At 39.7% G+C, this 23942-nt stretch overlaps 1 protein-coding gene across 3 annotated transcripts in view; it reads right to left on the bottom strand.

Annotated features, from left to right (window-relative positions):
• The window catches only part of phtf1 (putative homeodomain transcription factor 1), a 44590-nt gene that overhangs the window by 3471 nt on the left and 17177 nt on the right, over positions 1–23942 (bottom strand). For all 3 annotated transcript variants that reach the window (XM_034165843.1, XM_034165844.1, XM_034165842.1), the window contains exons 10-15: positions 22969–23097; positions 22574–22843; positions 16895–17026; positions 15462–15548; positions 12315–12470; positions 12097–12192 (exon numbers count right to left, since the gene is read on the bottom strand). In XM_034165843.1, coding sequence (XP_034021734.1) covers positions 12097–12192; positions 12315–12470; positions 15462–15548; positions 16895–17026; positions 22574–22843; positions 22969–23097 — 870 coding nt within the window. The remainder of the gene's footprint in view (positions 1–12096; positions 12193–12314; positions 12471–15461; positions 15549–16894; positions 17027–22573; positions 22844–22968; positions 23098–23942) is intronic.

Genomic DNA, 23942 nt, shown 5'->3' with positions numbered 1-23942 from the left:
CTGATCTAAATCAATGATCTGCTGGGCTTTTGTCATGACACGACTCTCCCACAGTGATGCCATGCCTCTCTGCTGGACACCAATTATTTTTGAACAGGCTTTCACTGTATTGTTCAGGCTGTTCTTGTCCTTCATAGACAGACAACCAAACCAAGAGACAAAGGAGAAGGTGAGCAGGCTCTCTATGTAGGAACAGTAACAGACTCTGAGGATCCTCTCACTCACTTCAAAGGATCAAAGTTTGCGCAGCAGATGAATGAATGAATGAATGAAAACTGTTTATTTCGAACATTTGATACAACAACAATTACAAGATAGATCAGTAAAGACAACAACAAAAAAGTTCCTACTGTGTACCCAACATGACCGAAAAGGGGTAGGGTGAAGCATCAGCTTATTTATCCCTACCCCTTCTTCCCCACAACCAGTAATACCCTTTGCCACATATACACATAGATTCCTACACACCTAAACCGATATCAATATATATATATATATATATACATATACATACACATATATATATATACATACACACATCAACATATATACACATATACATATATACACATATATATACACAAACATAAATATACACCTACACATACCTACTTACATACAAAATACTATATATTTACAAGCCGAAGCAAAAAACAAAAACACCCTAACCCTCATTACCCTTCCTCCTCCCTATACCCAGAAAAAAACATATTTTTGTACCGCTGTTTGAACTGGTTCATGCTTGGACATTGCTTGAGCCCCACTCCCAATCTGTTCCACATCCTCACCCCACAGACAGAAATACAGAAACCTTTTAATGTTGTTCGTGCCCACTGATGCTTTAAATTAAATTTCCCCCTCAGACTGTAATCCCCTGATCTGTTAAAAAACATATTTTTAATATTTGCTGGACGTAAATTGTTTATTGCTTTATACACAATTTGTACTGTTTGAAAATGAACCAAGTCTGTGAATTTTAAGAATTTGGATTGTAAAAATAGTGGATTTGTATGATCTCTATAGCCAGTATTATGAATAATTCTTATAGCTCTTTTCTGCATTACTGATAGTGATTGTGTTGTACCTTTATAAGTATTACCCCATACCTCTGCACAGTACTGTAAATATGGTAAAACCAGTGAGCAGTAAAGAATGCGGAGTGAGTTGTGGTCCAGAATATGTTTCGCTTTGTTTAGAACTGAAATGCTTCTTGACAGTTTACTTTGTATATGTTTTATATGAGTCTTCCAGTTTATCTTATCATCTATTATCACCCCCAGAAACTTATTTTCATGTACCCTTTCAATATCTACCCCCTCGACTTGTAACTGAACCTGTATGTCTGTATTACAATAGCCAAATAACATGTATTTTGTTTTACTTAAGTTTAATGATAATTTGTTTCTGTCAAACCATATTTTCAATTTTCCCATTTCTATACTGATCCTCCTCAGTAACTCCTGCAAATCCCCCCCTGAACAAAAAATGCTTGTGTCATCTGCAAATAATACTAATTTTAATATTTTGGAAACATTGACAATATCATTTATATAAATTAGAAACAGTTTTGGACCCAATACTGACCCCTGTGGGACGCCACAAGCATTGTCCAAGCATGATGATGTATATTCCCCCAACTTCACAAACTGTTTTCTGTTACTTAAGTAGCTTCTCACCCAGTGCAACACCAACCCCCTAATCCCATACTGTTCAAGTTTATTGATTAATATGTCATGATTAATTGTATCAAAAGCCTTTTTAAGGTCTATAAATATTCCAACTGAATGTAATTTGTGGTCTATGGCGTTTGTAATCTCCTCAACTGATTCTATTAATGCAAGTGATGCTGAACTATGTGCTCTGAATCCATATTGACTATCAGTAAGTAATTTATGTTTATTTATGAATTTGTCTAATCTATTATTGAATAACTTTTCTAATAATTTGGAAAATTGTGGAAGCAAAGAAACAGGTCTATAATTTGTGAAGTGGTGTCTATCCCCAGTCTTATACAGCGGCACAACCTTAGCTATTTTCATTTGATTGGGAAATTTACCGGTTTGAAATGATAAGTTACAGATGTATGTTAATGGTTCTACAATCCATTCAATGACCTGTTTTACCACCACCATATCAATTTCATTTAAATCGGTAGATGTTTTATATTTACAATTATTCACAATGTCTATAATTTCATTTCCATCCACTGCTGTGAGGAACATTGAACAGGGATTTCTTTCTATAAGATTATTATCCCAATCCTCAGATTGGGAATCGGGAATTTTTTCTGCCAAGCTTGGTCCAATATTTACAAAAAAATTATTAAAACCGTTGACTACCTCATCCTTATTTTCCTTCTTGACATTATTATCAATGAAATACTGAGGGTAACTCTGTTTTTTATTACCATTTTTGATAATGCTATTTAATATATCCCATATTCCTTTAATATTGTTTTTGTTATTATATAATATGTTACTATAATATTCCTTCCTACATACCCGTATAATATTAGTTAATCTATTTTTGTATTTTTTATATCTATTTTCTGCCTCTTTAGTCTTTAGTTTTATGAATTCTCTATACAGTGTATTTTTCTTATTACATGCATTTCGTAACCCTTTCGTCATCCATGGTCGAGCTTGGATTTTTTGTTTTCTGTAGTCTTGTTTAATTGGACAGTTTTTATCATATAATGATGTAAATATTTGTAAAAAAGTTTCATATGCACTATCAACATCACTTTCACTGTATACCTTTTCCCAGTTTTGCTCCTGTAAATCCTTCTTTAGTGTGTTCATGTTTTCCTCTGTCCGCACTCGCCTGTATTTTATTTTCTCCTCTGGCTGATTCCGCCGATGGTTTCTATTATAAACGATGAAAACTGGTAGATGATCACTAATATCATTGATTAATAATCCACTCACAGTGTTATTCTCAATATCATTGCTGAATATATTATCAATTAAGGTGGCACTATGGGATGTAATTCTGCTTGGCCTGGTGATTTTTGGATATAAACTCATACTGTACATTATACTGATAAATTCATGTTATTTTATGCTTATTTGGATTGAGCAGATCAATATTTAAGTCACCACAAATGAACACAGTTTTTTGATTAGTTTTTGAGAACATTTTTCCCATACAGTCAGTGAATGTTTCAATACTAGATCCTGGTGCTCTATATATACAGCTGACTAATACATTTTTGCTTTTTTCTTCACATATTTCAATAGTTATACATTCTAATAAGTTATCAATCACAGTTGTCATATTGTCTACTATTTTATAATCCATGTTCTTATCCACATACACAGCCACTCCTCCTCCACTCTTATTTTTTCTGTTTACACAATTAAATTCATATCCATCCAGTTCAAAATCCATTCCTTTATCTTCATTGATCCATGTTTCTGATATAGCAATTATGTTAAATATTTTTTTAAACTGACTTAAATATTCTTTAATGTTGTTAAAGTTTGCATACAGACTTCTGCTGTTGAAATGGATTATTGATAATTTGTTATCCGTTCTAATGATCCGATTAAACTGTTCATCTGTATAATAGCAACAACTGTCATTGATATTTGAGAAGAAATTATTGTCCGGGTCTATATCGTGCTCCAAGTCCAGTACATTGTGGTCTGTGTATTTAAATGTTCTCAGTTCTACTTTTCCATGATCAGCAATCCTTTGAGTTATATCCTTCTTGTCTCCAGATGTAGATGAATAGGTAGTAGATGAATAGGTTCCTCTGGTCTGTGTCATGGTGTTGTGATGTGTTTGTGTCCTCATACCTTATTGGTCATATTTGTCCAGATCCTCGCTTTAAGAAACACTATTGTTCATATTTGTCCAGCTCCTCGATGTTCCTTATTGCCATGACTTTTGCTTGTTCTGGTGATCCATTCAGTTTGATGAATATTTTACAGTTTGAAGTCCATGTGTGCTGGATTTTTCCCTGTTTCTTCAAGAAGCGTGCTTTCCTGGCGATGTCGGCATTCCGTTTGGTGAGATGTTCATTGATGAATACGTTTGTCCCTTTCAGTTTTCTTCCTTGTTTTAACAGTGCTGTTTTGTGTTTTCTGTTGATGAATCTCATGATGACGGTTCGTTTATCACCGTCATTCCTCCGGGGCAGAGGGTGGCACGCTTCAATGTTATTTAAATCCATTTCTATACCTTTAGATAGGAGGAAATCAGCAACCTGTTTTTCCACAGAGCTGACCTCCTGTTCACTGGGCTCCCCTCCGCTCTCATCTGTTACCGCCCGTGCGTAGGACCGTGGTTTGATATGAAGACCTGTGATGATGACGTCGTTAATTCTGGTGTACTGCTCCAATTCAGCCACTCTATTTTCCAGCTGCACCAGATGCCGGTCTTTCTCGGCATTCTGGAGCCGTAATGCCTTCACCTCCTCCACCAGATCCATGATTGATTTCTGTTGCTGCTTCACAACAGAAATCTCCTCTGATAGAAAGTCCAGAGATTTTTTAATATCGTCACCTTCCTCCGCTGTCAGAACCTTCTTAGGCCCCATGGTCGGCTTATGAGCAGCTTGTCGATCGCCGATGTTAACAGCCTGCGTTGTTTGTCACCGGGATGGATCTGCACTGCGCTGGTGCCGCGCGGCCTCGGTGTTTCCGCGCTGATGGATCCGCGGTGGCTGCACGAGGCCTCGGGGAAGCGGCACTCGTGACGCGCGGCTCTAATGACGCAGCGCGCGGCCTCAGTGAATTCACCACGTTGGGCGGGCCTCGGACGTTGTTGCTGTCCAGTCGCGGGGCTAAGTTGCCGGTTGAGGTGGTATTCCCACTGTCCGGGTTGGCAAACACCGGCGTGGCAGATGGCAACCACAAACACCACCTCTGAAAACTCAGGTACAAACTTTTTGCAGCTCGCTCTGACGACACGCAGCTCTGATTGACTGTGACTGACGCAGCTCTGACTCTGCGATGATGATAAATCCTCTGCTGTGCTTTTTTACAGATGGCCTCTGTGTTGTCATCAAATCTCAATTTAGCATCAAAAATGGTTCCCAGATATTTATATTGCTTCACTATCTGGACATCTTCATCATGAATGATGCTAGGAGTATGAACACACTTTCATTTCCTGAAATCTATAATGATTTTTTTTGTTTTTGCAACGTTCAGGTCCAGATAGTTTTGATCACACCATGTGAAAAATGAAGACAGGGCCGAGCCACGCCCCTGATCATCGCTCCGCAGAAGGGACAGCAACACTGTGTCAGAGAATTTGACAAAGTGTGTGTTGCTGTTTGGGCTCCTACACCCGTCTGTGTACAAAATAAAAAGAAGTGACGATAGTACACATCCTTGAGGAGAGCCGGTATTGGACACAAGAGCATCAGAAATCTGCCCATTTACCCGCACACGCTGCACTCTGTTAGTGAGGAAGTCCAGAAGGATTGCCAGCAGCTGATCAGGTAGATTAAAATGTGAAGAGAGTCTCTCAATTAAAACATGTGGTTGCATTTTATTAAAAGCTGATGAGAAGTCTGCAAATAAAAGCCGTGCAAAAGTTCCAGGATTTTCAAGGTGATTTAAAACTTTGTCAATAATAAATATTTTTGCATCCTCCACCCCTTTTCTGGGCTGATAGGCAAATTGTAGAGGATCCATTTTGTCAGCAGTATAAAATAAGATAACATCTTTTAAAAGTTTCTCAAACAGTTTCATCATCAGGGGAGTAAGAGCAATAGGTCTAAAATCATTAGGCTCTTTCGGTCGTGTGGACTTTGGGACGGGAATAATTGTTGAGGTCTTCCATAACTGGGGGACTTGACCCTGGTCTATAGACATTTGAAAAAGCTGGGTCACGATTCCACTGAGCTGATCAGCACAGTGATGTAAAATGCGCCCACAGATGCCATCAGGTCCACACGCTTTCCTAGTGCTGACCTTCCTGAGGAGAGCACCCACCTCCACCTGATTTCTACTGACCAGAGAAAACTACAGAGTCCGGCAATGTCGGACTCTGTAGTTTTCTCTGGGCCCCTCCCCAATCGGACCGGGAGTGACATGTTTAGCCGCATGTTCTCCCTGAATTGCTGGCTGTCTGAGTGGTGTCCAAAAAATGAGGTGGGCTTCATAGATAATTGGCAAAGCTTCTGGGGAAAACCTGGTCTTGTTAGGAGAGACGGCATCCATCCCACTTTGGATGGAGCAGCTCTCATTTCTAGAAATCTGGCCAATTTTCTTAAATCCTCAAAACCGTGACTATCCAGGGTTGGAACCAGGAAGCAGAGTTGTAGTCTTACACACCTCTCTGCAGCTTCTCTCCCCCTGCCATCCCCTCATTACCCCATCCCTGTAGAGATGGTGCCTGCTCCCAGACCACCAACAACCAGTAAAAATCTATTTAAGCATAAAAATTCAAAAAGAAAAAATATAGCACCTTCAACTGCACCACAGACTAAAACAGTTAACTGTGGTCTATTAAACATTAGATCTCTCTCTTCTAAGTCCCTGTTAGTAAATGATATAATAATTGATCAACATACTGATTTATTCTGCCTTACAGAAAACTGGTTACAGCAGGATGAATATGTTAGTTTAAATGAGTCAACACCCCCAAGTCACACTAACTGCCACAACGCTCGTAGCACGGGCCGAGGCGGAGGATTAGCAGCAATCTTCCACTCCAGCTTATTAATGAATCAAAAACCCTGACAGAGCTTTAATTCATTTGAAAGCTTGACTCTTAGTATTGTCCATCCAAACTGGAAGTCCCAAAAACCAGTTTTATTTGTTGTTATCTATCGTCCACCTGGTCGTTACTGTGAGTTTCTCTGTGAATTTTCGGACCTTTTGTCTGACTTAGTGCTTAGCTCAGATAAGATAATTATAGTGGGCGATTTTAACATCCACACAGATGCTGAGAATGACAGCCTCCACACTGCATTTAATCTATTGTTAGACTCGATTGGCTTTGCTCAAAATGTAAATGAGTCCACCCACCACTTTAATCATACCTTAGATCTTGTTCTGACTTATGCTATGGAAACTGAAGACTTAACAGTATTCCCTGAAAACCCCCTTCTGTCTGATCATTTCTTAATAACATTTACATTTACTCTGATGGACTACCCAGCAGTGGGGAATAAGTTTCATTACAGTAGAAGTCTTTCAGAAAGTGCTGTAACTAGGTTTAAGGATATGATTCCTTCTTTATGTTCTCCAATGCCATATACCAACACAGGGCAGAGTAGCTACCTAAACTCTGAGTGACATAGATTATCTCATCAATAGTTTTATATCCTCATTGAGGACAACTTTGGATGCTGTAGCTCCTCTGAAAAAGAGAGCCTTAAATCAGAAGTGCCTGACTCCGTGGTATAACTCAAACTCGCAGCTTAAAGCAGATAACCCGTAAGTTGGAGAGGAAATGGCGTCTCACTAATTTAGAAGATCTTCACTTAGCCTGGAAAAAGAGTCTGTTGCTCTATAAAAAAGCCCTCCGTAAAGCTAGGACATCTTACTACTCATCAGTAATTGAAGAAAATAAGAACAACCCTAGGTTTCTTTTCAGCACTGTAGCCAGGCTGACAAAGAGTCAGAGCCCTATTGAGCCGAGTATTCCTTTAACTTTAACTAGTAATGACTTCATGACTTTCTTTGCTAATAAAATTTTAACTATTAGAGAAAAAATTACTCAGAACCATCCCAAAGACATATCGTTCTCTTTGGCTGCTTTCAGTGATGCCGGTATTTGGTTAGACTTTTTCTCTCCGATTGTTCTGAGTTATTTTCATTAGTTACTTCTTCCAAACCATCAACATGTCTATTAGACCCCATTCCTACCAGGCTGCTCAAGGAAGCCCTACCATTAATTAATGCTTCGATCTTAAATATGATCAATCTGTCTTTATTAGTTGGCTATGTACCACAGGCTTTTAAGGTGGCAGTAATTAAACCATTACTTAAAAAGCCATCACTTGACCCAGCTATCTTAGCTAATTATAGGCCAATCTCCAACCTTCCTTTTCTCTCAAACATTCTTGAAAAGGTAGTTGTAAAACTGCTAACTGATCATTTGCAGAGGAATGGTCTATTTGAAGAGTTTCAGTCAGGGTTTAGAATTCATCATAGTACAGAAGCAGCATTAGTGAAGGTTACAAATGATCTTATGGCCTCAGACAGTGGACTCATCTCTGTGCTTGTTCTGTTAGACCTCAGTGCTGCGTTTGATACTGTTGACCGGAAAATTTTATTACAGATTAGAGCATGCCATAGGTATTAACGGCACTGCGCTGCGGTGGTTTGAATCATATTTATCTAATAGATTACAATTTGTTCATGTAAATGGGGAATCTTCTTCACAGACTAAGGTTAATTATGGAGTTCCACAAGGTTCTGTGCTAGGACCAATTTTATTAATTTTATACATGCTTCCCTTAGGCAGTATTATTAGACAGCATTGCTTAAATTTTCATTGTTACGCAGATGATACCCAGCTTTATCTATCCATGAAGCCAGAGGACACACCAATGAGCTAAACTGCAGGATTGTCTTACAGACATAAAGACATGGATGACCTCTAATTTCCTGCTTTTAAACTCAGATAAAACTGAAGTTATTGTACTTGGCCCCACAAATCTTAGAAACATGGTGTCTAACCAGATCCTTACTCTGGATGGCATTACCCTGACCTCTAGTAATACTGTGAGAAATCTTGGAGTCATTTTTGATCAGGATATGTCATTCAATGCGCATATTAAAAAAATATGTAGGACTGCCTTTTTGCATTTGTGCAATATCTCTAAAATTAGAAAGGTCTTGTCTCAGAGTGATGCTGAAAAACGAATTCATGCATTTATTTCCTCTAGGCTGGACTATTGTATTCATTATTATCGGTTGTCCTAAAAGTTCCCTGAAAAGCCTTCAGTTAGTAATTCAAAATGCTGCAGCTAGAGTGCTGACAGGGACTACAAGGAGAGAGCATATCTCACCCATATTGGCCTCTCTTCATTGGCTTCCTGTTAATTCTAGAATAGAATTTAAAATTCTTCTTCTTACTTATAAGGTTTTGAATAATCAGGTCCCATCTTATCTTAGGGACCTCATAGTACCATATCACCCCAATAGAGCACTTTGCTCTCAGACTGCAGGCTTACTTGTAGTTCCTAGGGTTTGTAAGAGTAGAATGGAAGGCAGAGCCTTCAGCTTTCAGGCTCCTCTCCTCTGAAACCAGCTCCCAATTCGGATCAGAGAGACAGACACCCTCTCTACTTTTAAGATTAGGCCTAAAACTTTCCTTTTTGCTAAAGCTTATAGTTAGGGCTGGATCGGGTGACCCTGAACCATCCCTTAGTTATGCTACTATAGACTTAGACTGCTGGGGGGGTTCCCATGATGCACTGAGTGTTTCTTTCTCTTTTTGCTCTGTATGCACCACTTTGCATTTAATCATTAGTGATTGATCTCTGCTCCCCTCCACAGCATGTCTTTTTCCTGGTTCTCTCCCTCAGCCCCAACCAGTCCCAGCAGAAGACTGCCCCTCCCTGAGCCTGGTTCTGCTGGAGGTTTCTTCCTGTTAAAAGGGAGTTTTTCCTTCCCACTGTCGCCAAGTGCTTGCTCACAGGGGTCGCTTTGACAGTTGGGGTTTTTCCGTAATTATTGTATGGCTTTGCCTTACAATATAAAGCGCCTTGGGGCAACTGTTTGTTGTGATTTGGCGCTATATAAATAAAATTGATTTGATTTGATTAATGTCAATGTCCATTGAAGGAGCAAAAGATTGTTTGAGAGAAACAATATCCTATAAAAAGTCAGATTTTTCTAATCTAGAAAAGAACACATTGAGTGCATTAGGCAGCTCTGAGTCATTTATCCCTGCTACTGTAAATTTGTTTTATCTGATGGGGACTGATTAAGTGAGGCCATAATTTTAATTCCCCTCCAGGCTTCTCTTATATCCCCACTACTAAAATGAGCTTCACTCTTGTCTTGTATTCCCACCTTGCCTTCCTGATGGTATTCTTAACTTCCCTAGACACTTCTTTCAGTTCTATGAGGTTTCCAGAATAGAAGGTTCTCTTCTTCCTATTTATGACATCCTTTAGGCTTTTCGTTATGCAGGGTTTATTGTTTGGGAATGTCATCACAGACTTTGTGGTAATTACAGAGTTTACGCAAAAACTGACATTAGCAGAGACAGTATCACATAATTCATTAATATCACTGCACCACTCAGAAAATCAACCCCAGTCAGTGTACTCAAAACAGCCCTGAAGTGCAATAATACTGTCCAATGACCAGCATTTGACAGTTTTGTCCTCTTGCTTTACCCGTCTAAAAATGGGCATGTACATGGGATAAGATACACACACTGTTTGATATGAGGTACCAAAGGAGGGCAGGAGCAGAGACTTATAAGCACCAGATACAGAACCATAACAGAGGTCTGTTCTAGTGTTTTTTAGTGTAGTTGCACAAGATATGTACTGCTCATATGTTCTAAGTGTTTTCTCAAGGCAACAGTGGTTAAAATTCCCAAAAATTAATTTAGGAGCGTCGGGGAGATGGTATCCAACTTGTGCGTGAAGTCAGCGATCACGTGAGCTGCTGTGGAAGCATTGGCTCTTGGATGTATGTACACAACAGTGACAAACAGCTGCTGGAATTCTCTCGGGAGATAGAATGGACGGAGCGAGACAGTGAGTAGCTCAATGTCAGGAGTGCTAATCTTCTCACGAACGACAACAGTCTTGCAGTAGCGCTGGTTCACGTAAATGCATACGCCACCTCCACGCCGTGGAAGAGCGGTCAAGACGAAAAGGGCTTCCAAAGCCTCCTAGTTGCAGCTCCTCCTCTCGATCAGTCACTAAGCCACGTTTCAGTTAGAGCAAGAATGCAAGTCTCTTTTCCCTCGCTGTTCATTTGAATCCATGCTTCCAGTTCATCCAGCTTATTGCGCATGGATTGCATGTTTGAGAGAAGCACTGTCGGTAAAGCCGGTAGTTTCCTATGGTTGTTTAGATTCATTTTTTTCATCTGCGTTTCAATCCACCCCGTCTTCCCCTTTTCCTTCGATTGGCTTTCCTCGCCAAAATCTCAGTAGGGATGTTTTGTGGTATTAAACCATGGGTTGTGGCTCTTAAAGACAGAAGCAAGTCTCTACTGAGAATCACTCTCCCGGCAGGGCATCCACAGGTTTCAACATTATATCCACAGATCACACTGACGCAGAGGATCAGAAGCACAAGATTCACAAGAATAAAGCTTAATGATTCCATTGTGACCACTGCCTTCAAGCATATACTTTCTAATCTCACATTTAGACTCAACAAACATAAGCCAGGTAGAGCTGCCCGAGTCGCACGCTGCAGAGCGTCCCCAGAACTGATGCTAACCACGCTCTTTTTAATGGACAATTTTTATTTTAAACACTGAAAATCTCCCAATTCTGTATACAGCAGCGTTGGTCAATCGACCTTTGTTAATGCAAGACATTTCCCTGTATTTGATCACATTCTATATTTTAACTCACCTTTGCTTAGCAGCTCAAGATCTGCCACTGAAAATAATCTTTTTAATTACTTTCGACTGTCCAGTACATGACCGTTTAAAGTATGCGCTTCTAATTTTGACAACCTGAGCAGACAAAAACTCAAACAGCTCCTCTGAGATATGGCGCACTCCCTTGAGGATGCCACAGATTCCAAGTTTGAAATCAGAAACTTCTAGCTAAACTGCAGTCGCCCTAAAATACAATAAAGTTTTATGTTTCTCAGTATAGCTAAATATTTGGCAGTGTTCCGAGACAATAAGAAGGTGTAGAAAGTGATTTAAGTGTAATTTAAGTTCAAGTTCTATTTATTTCCACTTCACTGATATAGCGGGTCACACCATCATAAAATGTGGGTGAAGATGTCGTGCACAACTTCTTCCTTGTTATAGTTTAAGAATTTATTATTAAAATGTATGAAATGTGTTTAGAAACAATATTTGTGGGTCTAATGTATATTTTCCAAAAACAAATGAGGAAAAGGCTCTAGCTGAAATACAACAAAAGTAATTACTCAAATAAAAGCCAAAAACAATTTACTAACAGGAAACTCAGCTTTACCTTCATCAGCTTTGTCGCCAATTTTAAAACATTGTTCACGATGTTGAGCTCTTCTTTCTTATTGGGCTTTTTCTCCATCTTGAGATACAGATTAATCTGAAATGAAGATGAACATAAATATTTAGTGGTTTAACCTTCATTATTTACCGGTTTTAATGTTATTGTATCAGCTGACATTGGGGCTGAAAGTCCTGAAATGGTTGCTGGTTGACTTTTACCTGCTCGGTCAGCAGTACTGAGGAGTTGCTGTATTTGCAGTTGGTCTCTGAGCCCAGTGTGGCGAGTCGCAGCAGAAAGAGGAGAAGGGACGAGCCCCAAACCATCAGCTCCCAGTTTGTCAGTGACTCCAGGAATGTTTTATGGCTGTGCAGAAGCTTTGCAGAAAATAAGCAACAGATGCTTTATATCTGTAGCTCTCAGGGCAACAGTTAAAGCCCACATGCAAAGGTCCAGATATCTGTATTTTCCTTGAAGGCTGTTCTATATAAAGCCAGAATTGCTGGTATATTTGTCCCTAAATCAGTCTGTGTAAATTTATTGCATTCCTTATTTGGTCCACATTGCTCTCACAATTTATTATCGACTGCTTTCATTCACAATGGTGGAGGATACAAACAGCAACTTGGAAAAATTTTCATCTGACATTTCTCTGAATGATGACAATTAAACGTACAAAACTGGGGAGATTTTAAACAGTCAGGGTTCCCAGCATTTTAGAGGAACAAAATTCCCTGATTTTCCCTGATGGAAGTTAAAAATTTCAGGATCATAATTTTGATCTTGATTTTTAAACCAAGATCAAAATCATGATCCTGCAATTGCTGTTTCTTTAAAAACATCTTCAATAAATAGCAATTGCAGGCCTTAAGACAGAAAACGTGTTAAAGGAAATGGGATTTACATACAGAAAAGCTAAACAAAAGCCATCATTAACACCTAAACAGAAAAAAACAAGGTTACAATGGGTTAAGGAAAAGCAATCATGGACTGTGGATGACTGGATGAAAGTCATATTCAGTGATGAATCTCGAATCTACATTGGGCAAGGTGATGATGCTGGAACTTTTGTTTGGTGCCGTTCCAATGATATTTATAAAGATGACTGCCTGAAGAGAACATGTAAATTTCCACAGTCATTGATGATATGGGGCTGCATGTGAGGTAAAATGCACTGGGGAGATGGCTGTCATTATATCATCAATAAATGCACAAGTTTACGTTGATATTTTGGACACTTTTCTTATCCCATCAATTGAAAGGATGTTGAAGAAAATTATCCATGACAAGGCTCCAACTCGCAAAGCTGATCTGGCAACAGCAATCAGAGAAAGTTGGAGCCAGATTGATGAAGAGTAAGCTGTTATAAAAGCCAGAGGTGGTGCAACAAAATACTAGTGATGTGTTGGAGCATTCTTTTGTTTTTCATGATTCCATCATTTTTTCCTCAGAACTGAGTGATTCCATATTTTTTTTCCCTCTGCTTGGTCTAAAAAAAGTAACCGTTACTGACTGCCACAATTTTTTTCCTGATTTTCCTTATAGTGTTTCTTAAAGCCAGAAAGTTGCCATTTGAAATGACTTTAGTTTTTTGTCATGTCTGTGATCTGCTTTTTTTCTACAAAATTAAACAACTGAATGAACATCCTCCGAGGCCGGTGATTCCATAATTTTTGCCGGGGTTGTACACTCCAAAACCACCATAGTCATACAATCATCCAGAGAAATAGATTAGCTGTTTGGTATCAACACAATCCGAGAAAATCTGACCAAACAAAATTCCCTGATTTGAGGAAGTTTTCTCAGATTCCCTGAATGGAAAAAGGGGAAGTCATTTTACTGGCTCGGAACCCTGACAGCGGGGAAGCCAGATGGTGTACAGCCTCAAAGATTCAAGCCAGAATGGTCAGATGGAGAAGATTCAAATGAAAAACCAGACCGAAAGAAGGACTACGGCAACCAATGCCAGGCGCTCAGAAGATCTGCACTGGTCATTAATTCAATTGTGTAATCGTTAGTTTTTCTGAACCACACTTTAAATGGTTAACACACTGGACTTTGAAGTTTCATGTTGAAATAGCCGTATGATCAAATGAAGCCCCTGACAGACTGAATCTGCAATATGCACCCTAAAAGCTTTTAATGTATCATGTACACTAAAGAGTGTCGGATTTACATGATTTAAATATGTACATCGGGTGTACATGATCAGAACATGTCCTGTATCTTTGGGGCAAATGCTGAGTATGTGTATGTCTGTATTCAGCTTCAGGAACTCAGCTAGCACCCTCTTCCTCATACTGCATCTTGTTTATGTCCTGGTGTCCCAGACCGAACGGTCCGCTCCTAAAAATCGGTCCACCTTTTGCATCTGCGCATGTGTCATTTTGGACCACAGCAGCACGTCTGAGACAGAGTCTCTTCACCCAAAGCAATCAAATAGAATAATGGGAATATTAACCATCAGATGATAAAGGTAAAACCTCTTAAATTATTCTAAAGTCAGTTTTAAGCAGAAACGAGGCGAAATTCCGTGACGCTTTGACATGTCCAACGCGCAGTGAACGCATCAGCTAGCAGCTTGTTTATCTGCGGTGCTCTGCTTCCGCCGCCTTTTATGATGAAATAATGCTGACTTTATGTGGAAATGATTGTTGTACAAAAGCTTCAGATATGTGTTGCTGAGACAGATGATGACTGGAGTGCAGTTTGAGCAGAAACGAGGTGTTAATCTGTGAACTGTGTGTTCAGGGGGAACCGATTTTCAGGGGGACTGTTCGGTCTGCAACAGCAGGTCATCAGTGAAGTGCTAGAGTTTTTTGTGGGACTATCCTAGTTCTTTTGGATCCTATTGGCCAATCCTGGCAATCCTGTCTCCTTGCTTCTTCTCTGCAGGAAATTTGTGATGAGCAACTCCAGTTTTTGGCACATTGGTGCATCAAAACAACACAGTGATTTGCCATCTCCTAAAATAGTCTCCACATATCTTAATGATTCAAAATATCCGTTATTTGCATATAAGCCACATAACGAGATGAACGGCAGAGAGAAATCCAGACAGGCCGCTCCCTGCAGTGATGTTATGCACTTGTGGACCTACTTTGTGCCGAGTGCCCATGACCGGAGGGTGCACAGTAACTTGAACTGACCGCTCACAGCGATTTGCCACTTTTTACTGAACACAGACCCTCCAAATAGTTACAAGACACATCGATTCACAATGGTCTGAGTGAATTTTCTGATTTTACTGCATGTGGACTTCAAATAATTAAGATTTTGAAAGACATGAAACATGTTTGTATTCTCAACATATAACGAAATTAATGTTTTATAAGCAGATCGGTTCCATTACTGCACATATGACTAACCTGTGCACAAATAATGAATGAAATGGAAAGTGCTAAAAGGAAGATTGTGGAGACGATGACGTCAACAGATCGCTGAGGACCTCGTCTCTGGAATGAAGAAGTGCAGAAAGACAATGTTACAAAGACAAGTCGGCAACAGTCTATGGAGTTAAAATTGTCTCAATATTTGTAAATGCACACAGGGTGATCTACAAATAATCATTGATTTGCAAATGTGTTCAGATATCCACAAATGCAAATTTCATATTTGTAAATTGGTCTCTGCAAATAATGTATTTGCAAATATAAAACTTAATTTGTAAAAAAAAAAAAAATTACATTTGTAAAACTGGAAATTGTATTTGTGAATTGAGTTTCAGCATTTGTGGATCACCAATTACACGCATTCATCGCTTTCCTCTGTGACGTAATTTTGAGACATTCTTTTCGTGAACACAGATCCACAAACAAATGCCGACTGATTCACAAATACACACGCACACTGGATATCCACTAGATGGCAGTGTGGTTCCATTCACTGATGTGGCAAGCTGAAACTATATGCTCCCGGATGACTCTAATCGTGATCGTTACTGAGCATTTAAAATGCTTATCGCAAAGCGGTTTTTTTTTTACGACATAATGCAAGTTTTATAAGTCCGCGGACACGGATCTGTGTGTTACAGATACAAATCAGTTTCCTCGGATCCGCGGAGCCTGGCTGTTGCGACAGTTGTCGTAAAGTGGGACCGGTTGGTTGCTGCGGTGACACTGTGTGGCTCCTGTGCGAAGCTTAGCTAAATGTAGCAACTTTTAGAAGTTTCAAGTTTTTAAAATAAGAATTTTGCAGCATGTCTGTGTCACGGAGCACGCACAGGCGCAATGCTGTTTAATACCCTTATTTGAACCACTGCGTTAAAGAGTACAACACTAACACCCCCGCCCCCTTTCCCATGATGAAATCCGCGGACACATAATTTTAAATAATAATTCAGCTTACCACATCAATGAATGGAACCACACTGCCATCTAGTGGATATCCAGTGTGCGTGTGTATTTGTGAATCAGTCGGCATTTGTTTGTGGATCTGTGTTCGCGAAAAGAATGTCTCAAAATGACGTCGCAGAGGAAAGTGATGAATGCGTGTAATTGGTGAACCACAAATGCTGAAACTCAATTCACAAATACAATTTCCAGTTTTACAAACGTAATTTTTTTTTTTTTTTTTACAAATTAAGTTTTATAATTTGCAAATACAACATTATTTGAAAAGACCAATTTACAAGTTACAAATATGAAACCTGCATTTGTGGATATCTGAACACATTTGCAAATCAATGATTATTTGCAGATCACCCTGTGTGCATTTACAAATATTAATGAGACAATTTTAACTCCATAACAGTCTACTGATTAAATTAATCACAGTATTGACACAGCAGGAGAACACAAACCCTGAGGAAAGAGCGCAGTGACAGCCACATTTTAATGTTCTGCACTTTCTTCAGCCTGAAATGAGGGATCTCAGATTTCTTGGCCTTCCGGGCTGAAGTGATATGGCTGAAGAATTTAGCAAATAATAATCTCTGTTGGAAAAACACAAAGACATTCAGCAGAGAACATAATGAGTTTCGAAGCAATGTGTTGTTGAGTAACATTAGAATAACTTTCTCTGCTAATTTATTCAACATTTTAAGTAACTTATTGTTAAAAAAAAAAGTAACTGAACCATTCCAGTTTTTCAAGATATGAGCTCCTTCTCTTCTCCATTTGAGGGAAAACAAATGGTTTTGAAAAACGTAAGCACTCAGAATGGGCTGGTTTAAAATCATTTAAAACAACTTTAAACCAGATATTAGCTTGTTGCTCCCCAAGGCGCGAGGCATCACTATGCACGTGGATTCATTCAATCATTCAATTTATTCATATAGTGCCAAATCACAACATAAGTTGCGCCAAGGAGCAGCTATAAAATTATCAACACCCTCTGAGCAAGTGCACGGGCCACGGTGGGAAGGAAAAACTCCCTCAGGCGTTATTTGAAGAAGAAACCTCAAGCAGACCAGACTTACAGGGGTGACCAACTGCTGAGACCATTCTAACAAAAACAGAAACCAAATAAACAAAAGCACAACAAAACATTTCAAACACGCAACACAAAAACAGGAAGAGTGTTGAAAGTACAATTGTGCTGTCAACATTTTTTCTGTTTTTGTTTTGCTCAAACAGGAGAACGCTGGAAGGGTGCTCCACCCCACTACAACCATCCATGAAATGTTCATTAATTTAGTCATGTCAGTAGTGAGTGAGAGATCAGTTGCACTGGACCAATTGTCACCTAACCTGGTATACAGTCATGGTCAGAACTACTGGCACCTCTATATTTTATATACACATTTTAATATGTGGTCGGAAATGAATGCAAAAAAGCATTTTTGCTTAACCAAAATATCTTTAAAAATGTCCAGTTATTTGGCAACAAGAACAAAACTTTTTCATAAAGTGAAACAACAACAACAACAACAAAAAATCCTGAATTAAAATGTATGCTGGACACAATTATTGGCACCCTTTGATGAATTTACAGTAAATCATCACTTTTACAGCCAGTTTTCTTTAGACAATTCAGTGAGTGGATACATGAACATTCCCAAGTCACTAATTTTGTCTTGAACTTTATTTACACCAATTATGAAGTTGTAGAGAAGTATGTGAGGGCAATGCTGGACATGTACAAGAACAGTGTGACAGCGGTGATATGTGCAGTCGGAATGACAGACTCATTCAAGGTGGAGGTGGGATTACACCAAGGATCAGCTCTGAGCCCTTTATTGTTTGCAGTGGTGAAGGACAGGTTGACTATTGAGATCAGACAGGAGTCTCCATGGACTATGATGTTTGCAGATGACTTTGTGATGCGTAGTGAGAATAGAGAGCAAGCTGAGTCTAGCTTGGAAAGGTGGAGATCTGCTCTGGAGAGAAGGGGAATGAAAGGCAGTAGGAGCAAGACTGAGTACGTGTATGAATGAGGGAGCCCAGTGGAATAGTGCAGTTACAAGAAGTAGAAGTGGTGAAAGTAGATGAGTTTAAAACCTTGGGGTCAACTGTCCAAAGTAATGGAGAGTCTGGTAGAGAGGTGAAGATGAGTGTGCAGGCAGGGTATAGTGGGTGGAGAAAGGTGGCAGGAGTGATTTGTGACCAAAGAATATCTGCAAGAGTAAAGAGGCACGTTTATCACAGTAGTGAGACCAGCTATGTTGTACAGGTTAGAGACGGTGGCACTAACAAAAAGACAGGAGGCAGAGCTGGAGGTGGCAGAGTTGAAGATGTTGAGATTCTCTTTGGGAGTGACGAGAATGGACGATTAGGAATGAACATATCAGAGGGACAGCTCAGGTGGGACGGTTTGAAGACAAAGTCAGAGAGGCAAGACTGAGATGGTTTGTACATGTGCAGAGGAGGGACTCAGGGTATATGGTCACATTTCACAAGGTGGTCCATAAAGTGTTACATAGGCCAAAACTACCATTTTTTGAAAAGTTTAATATGTGATTCACCTTAACAATACCTACCAAAACAGTATGTGTCAAGATTAAATCTGTTTTATTAAGTCTAAAACCAATAAATTACACATTAAAATACAATGTAAATCAGAAATTTTAAAGCTGGTTTTCTCCCGTTTCTACTTTTCTGTGAAATATCTCCACATCTTACAGAGTTTTTATGTTATTTACTTGAAAGTTACAGAATTAACTGATAAGTGGCTCTACACTTCGTGTCAAAATTCTGGCATACGGGTATTGTAGTACAAAATTTTTGTGTACTTCCAGTCTGAGATGTTTGAGACTCATTTTCCAGGATGTCTTAAGCCCCCATCACACAGCAAGAATGTGCAGGAACCATGCCTGACACAGCAAGTATTGCCATAATCGGACGCAGTTGGGAGGAAAAAAGTGTGGTCAACAGTGTCAGAACACATCTGGATTACCTCGTCCACACCTGCAGGATGGCATCCAAAGTGCATGTAGACAACAGGTAGATGACAGACTGCTGTCAACGGCCATAAAAGGCCATGCAGACTGCCCGATGTCCAAACGTTTGGATGGCAAACATGGTCCCAGAGTGGGAGGCAGCGTTGTGTTCCTCATGCACATGCGCGTGTGTGTGTGGGGCATGGACATGATGGATGGACATGACATCATTATATGTGGCACAGATCATACCGGCAGACTTTTGTGCCAGATCTATCTCAAGGTTCCCTTGTTACCTCCTGTCTGTCTGTCTGTTAGCAGGATAACTCAAAACGTTTTGAACGAATTTTGATGAAATTTTGTGGAGTGGTTGGAAATGACAAGAGGAACAAGTGATTAAATTTTAGTGGTGATCCGGATCACGATCTGGATCCAGGAATTTTTTAAAGGATTCTTCACCACTGCGGGATAGGGGGAATTTTGACATTCTAGTTTCTAACTCCACAAAAACAAGGCAGAAAGGCTTGAAAAAAATCAGGGTGTAACATAGTCAAATGTTCTATCAAACAACAAAGTTTGGTGATGATCGGATCCGGATTCCGGATCTGGTGATCCAGAATACGCAAAAATATAGGGAAAATAGAAAATGTGTCAGTGTGAGGTGACAAATGAAGCTAGAGATGCACAACTAACACCAAATTGTAGCTGAATCTGTCCTGATTCAGTAAGGTGTCTTCAGATTTGATGTAGCTTCAAATGTTACGGAGCTAGATCCAGGAGAAAACCGCCATTACCGAAAAATCGTTTTTAATACAATAACTTTTGAACTAATAAAGACATAAAAGTGATTCCAAGTTGTAGTGGTATGTTTTCATGGTCAAGGATGTCAAATATACAGGAAAGAAAAGTGTATGTATCATAGTTTTGGTTGTAACACTGAATTGTTGAATAGATCACTGTGCCAAGGAGGGAATCTCTTTAGGGTCAGTGACCCTATGGCCTTGGTGGAGGTTTGCACTCTGAGTGCTTCTAGTATGTGATCAAATCGTTTTGGATCCTGTTTTTCTGCCATCGGAATATGTAAATTGCGGTCAGATGGTCCGCAGATTGTACATGGGGAGTTTTGAACATGTGCATCACAGTCGGGGCTGCCAGACGATTTTGACCAACTGTGTGGACTTCCGCAGATGGCTGTCAGAACGTTCTGGAACTGAACTCCGACACTTTTTGGATGTGTGTGATGGGGTATTAGGGTCACCAAAAGAGTATATACTCCACATTTCATGCTTTTATGAGGTTGGTTTTGGTGTTTTCTGAATCAGCTGCCAATTCTATGGGGGGGGGGGGGGGGGGGGGGGGGGGATAATGAATTTAGTGAAAAAAAATCACTTCCTGGTTGACATTTTTAGGATTAATTTTCAATGATGCCTTAAGGTTACTCAAAGTATATGTGTGTGTGTTTTGAATTAGCTGCCAATTGTATGGTCAGCCATTTTGAATTTCTTCAAAAACTCACTGACTTTTTTGGGGTACCCCTTCCAGGATGTCTTAGGATCACTCAAGGGACATGCAAAACTTGCGAACATGCAAACTTGCAAAATCGTAGGGTGTTCAAATACTTATTTTCCCTCACTGTATGTACCAAATTTCACGCTTCTATCCACCGCGTAATGATTTTTCACATAATTTCCCCTACTAAGAGGGACCACCTTGTGAAATGCGCCCATATTGGGAGAAGGATGCTGAGGACAGAACCACCAGGCAAGAGGAGAAGAGGGAGGCCAAAGAGGAGGTTTATGGATGTGGTAGGGGAGGACATACAAGTGACAAAGAAAGATACAGAGGACAGGGTGAGATGGAAACGATTAATCTGCTGTGGCGACCCCTAATGGGAACAGCCGAAAGAAGAAGAAAGATGGCACTGTATGGTAAATCTGTGTGGAGCAGACAGTTCTCAAAAACTAAGGGACTGTGCAAGAAGGAGACGAGTGAGAAAAGCCATCAAGACACCCATGACAACTCTGAAGAAGTGATAAGCTTCTATGGCTGTGATTGGACAAACTGTACATAGTGCTACTTTTGTCTGATGCACCACCACTCACAGCCTTATAGTGAAGCGGAGCAGAGAAAGATTTTCACACAACAAAAGAGGTCAAATCTAGGCTTACATCTCTCTTGTACCTTTTGGCAAACTGTAGCTGAAATTTCACATCATTTTTTTCTTTTAAAGAAAATCCTGTGTGCCACTCCACTATGAAGCTGTATAGCTGGTGATGCAACAGTTAAAAGTTACACCGTGCACAGTTTCGACAATCACAGCCACAGACGCTTATCTTCGTCAGAGTTGTCATGGGTGACAAAGTCACCGAGTGCACTTTATAAAAATCTTGTCAGTCTTTTTTTTAACGGTCCCATTGTCATCAAACTTTGTATGAGTGTTAGGAATGGTGACCCCCCAAGATGCCCACTAATTTTGGGTCCAAAGGTCAAAATGACTGAAATGTACTTAGTAAAATTCTCTTGCAGAAAAGCATCACTTGTTAATGGTAAGCACGTCAATATTTGCCCAGTACACCGTGGGCTCATGCACATGTTGTGCTCATTTTAAATTGATTTCAAACCAAACAAATCAATTACTAAATAGTTTATGGGGCTTGGCAGGAAGTTTTGGTTGTAAATAGTTCAACAGAATTGATGGAGTAAATCATACTAAGTGGATTTTAAACCAATTTACACCAGACACTGGCTATTTCATACTGGTTTTAAACCACTGTGAAGCAACGGAAACTGATTTTAACTAGCCAAAATCTTGACTAATTTTGACTGGTTATCAAAAAAATAACTGAAAACCTTTGCATTTTGGACAAGAAATGCATCTTTGGGATCAAACACTGTAACGCAAATTTTTGTTACCATTTTATAGATTAAATAATTAATTTAGCAACCAAAAAATGATCTGCATGTGAATTAATAATGAATTTTTTTGTTATTTGCAGCTCCACACTTGAGTATGCACAAGTGTGAATTGCATCAATTCCTAGCTGCCACTAGAGGGCATTAATACACATTTTGCATGACTGGGGAAAAAGTAATTAAAACAAATCCACAAATCAACATTAATATTAAAAGTAATGACATGACTGCTGCTTGAATGCCACTGACCTGTTTGTAGGTTCTCTCAGCCACACACATCATGAAGAAGAACAGACCAGTGAGGCAGACTCTTTGCACCGATGTGATGAAATAAAATGTGTACGCCTGCACATCAGGAGGGCCCACTGTCATTTTTACCAGCTCTGTCAGTGACAGTGAGTTCACGGTTGATACATTAAGATGCTGGCCCAAGCGGAAGGCTAAGGGAAGCAGCACTAGTGTGGCGGTCACCAATCCACCAAATATGAGGTAGCCCACCCCCTGCTCCACCAACTTCACCTGTTAGCAAGAGACCAGAAACACAGCTAAGAGATCTGTCTCCTTGCAGCTACGTCCATTTTCTATGAACCTGGTTTGCACATGCTTTGCGAGAATTATAGCAAACTCAAATTGAAGAAGCGTACCCGCAACAGGATGATCCCACTGATCTCCAGAACTGACATGTCAGCTTTCTTACACTCGCCTTGCTCCCATATGATGGCACTGACACGGTCTCTGGATGGGTGGCAGGCCTGCAGCCAAGACAGCTGGTTCTGGAATGAAACACAAAACATGCAGTCAACATTTGAGGCCTGATTTGTGTGTGTAAAAACATGCGCAAACAGCTTGCTCTTGCAAAAACAAAAAACAAAACAAAAAGTGCATGGCAATTTATCATGAGTGCACTGATGACTGTCTTTTAAATGCACAAAATGGTGTGTATTGCCCATTTACAGCATTTGAATTTATGAATATGCAATTGGGGATTGTCCAATCAAGAGGAAAATGTGCAAGGGAATGCAAACAGGTAAGGTTTGCATACGCGACAACTTACCAAGGTCAGAAGGAAATATAGCGAGTGCTGACGGTGTCTGTACTTTGCTCGTTTGAAACAATAGCATTAAAATATTGCACAGAGGCCATCTCCTCCTTGTACACAGAATTTAAATTAAACAAACAAAATCATTCATTGCAAACATTGGAGATATTTATTAATGAGTTAACAGTTTACTTTATGCTCATTTAAGAATAAATGTTGCCAAGTGTAGCAGATGGACCAAACACAGACACACATATCTGACATCATGGCTGTGTGTGCACAGGATGCACAGCATGTGAACATGCTCACGAGCTGGCTATTAGCCCCCCCCCCCCCCCCAAAAAAAAAAAAAAACCTAGAGACAATTATTGTTTAATCCACAGTATTTAATCAAACTGGTGAATAATTACACTACGTTGTGTAGGTCAAACACAGAACTGTGTGTACAGTTATCTGTGAGTGGTCCACCGGCAGAACAGAGCAAAATTATTCTTATTTCTTTAAAATGTTTGCTAGTGCATGAACACAGCAATATTCAATTTCATTTTGCGCTTATGACCATTAAGATGTGCAGAACTC

This window comes from Thalassophryne amazonica, chromosome 3 (genome assembly GCF_902500255.1).
Source record: "Thalassophryne amazonica chromosome 3, fThaAma1.1, whole genome shotgun sequence".
Classification (NCBI taxonomy): domain Eukaryota; kingdom Metazoa; phylum Chordata; class Actinopteri; order Batrachoidiformes; family Batrachoididae; genus Thalassophryne; species Thalassophryne amazonica.
This window is presented reverse-complemented; position numbering and strand designations above follow the sequence as displayed.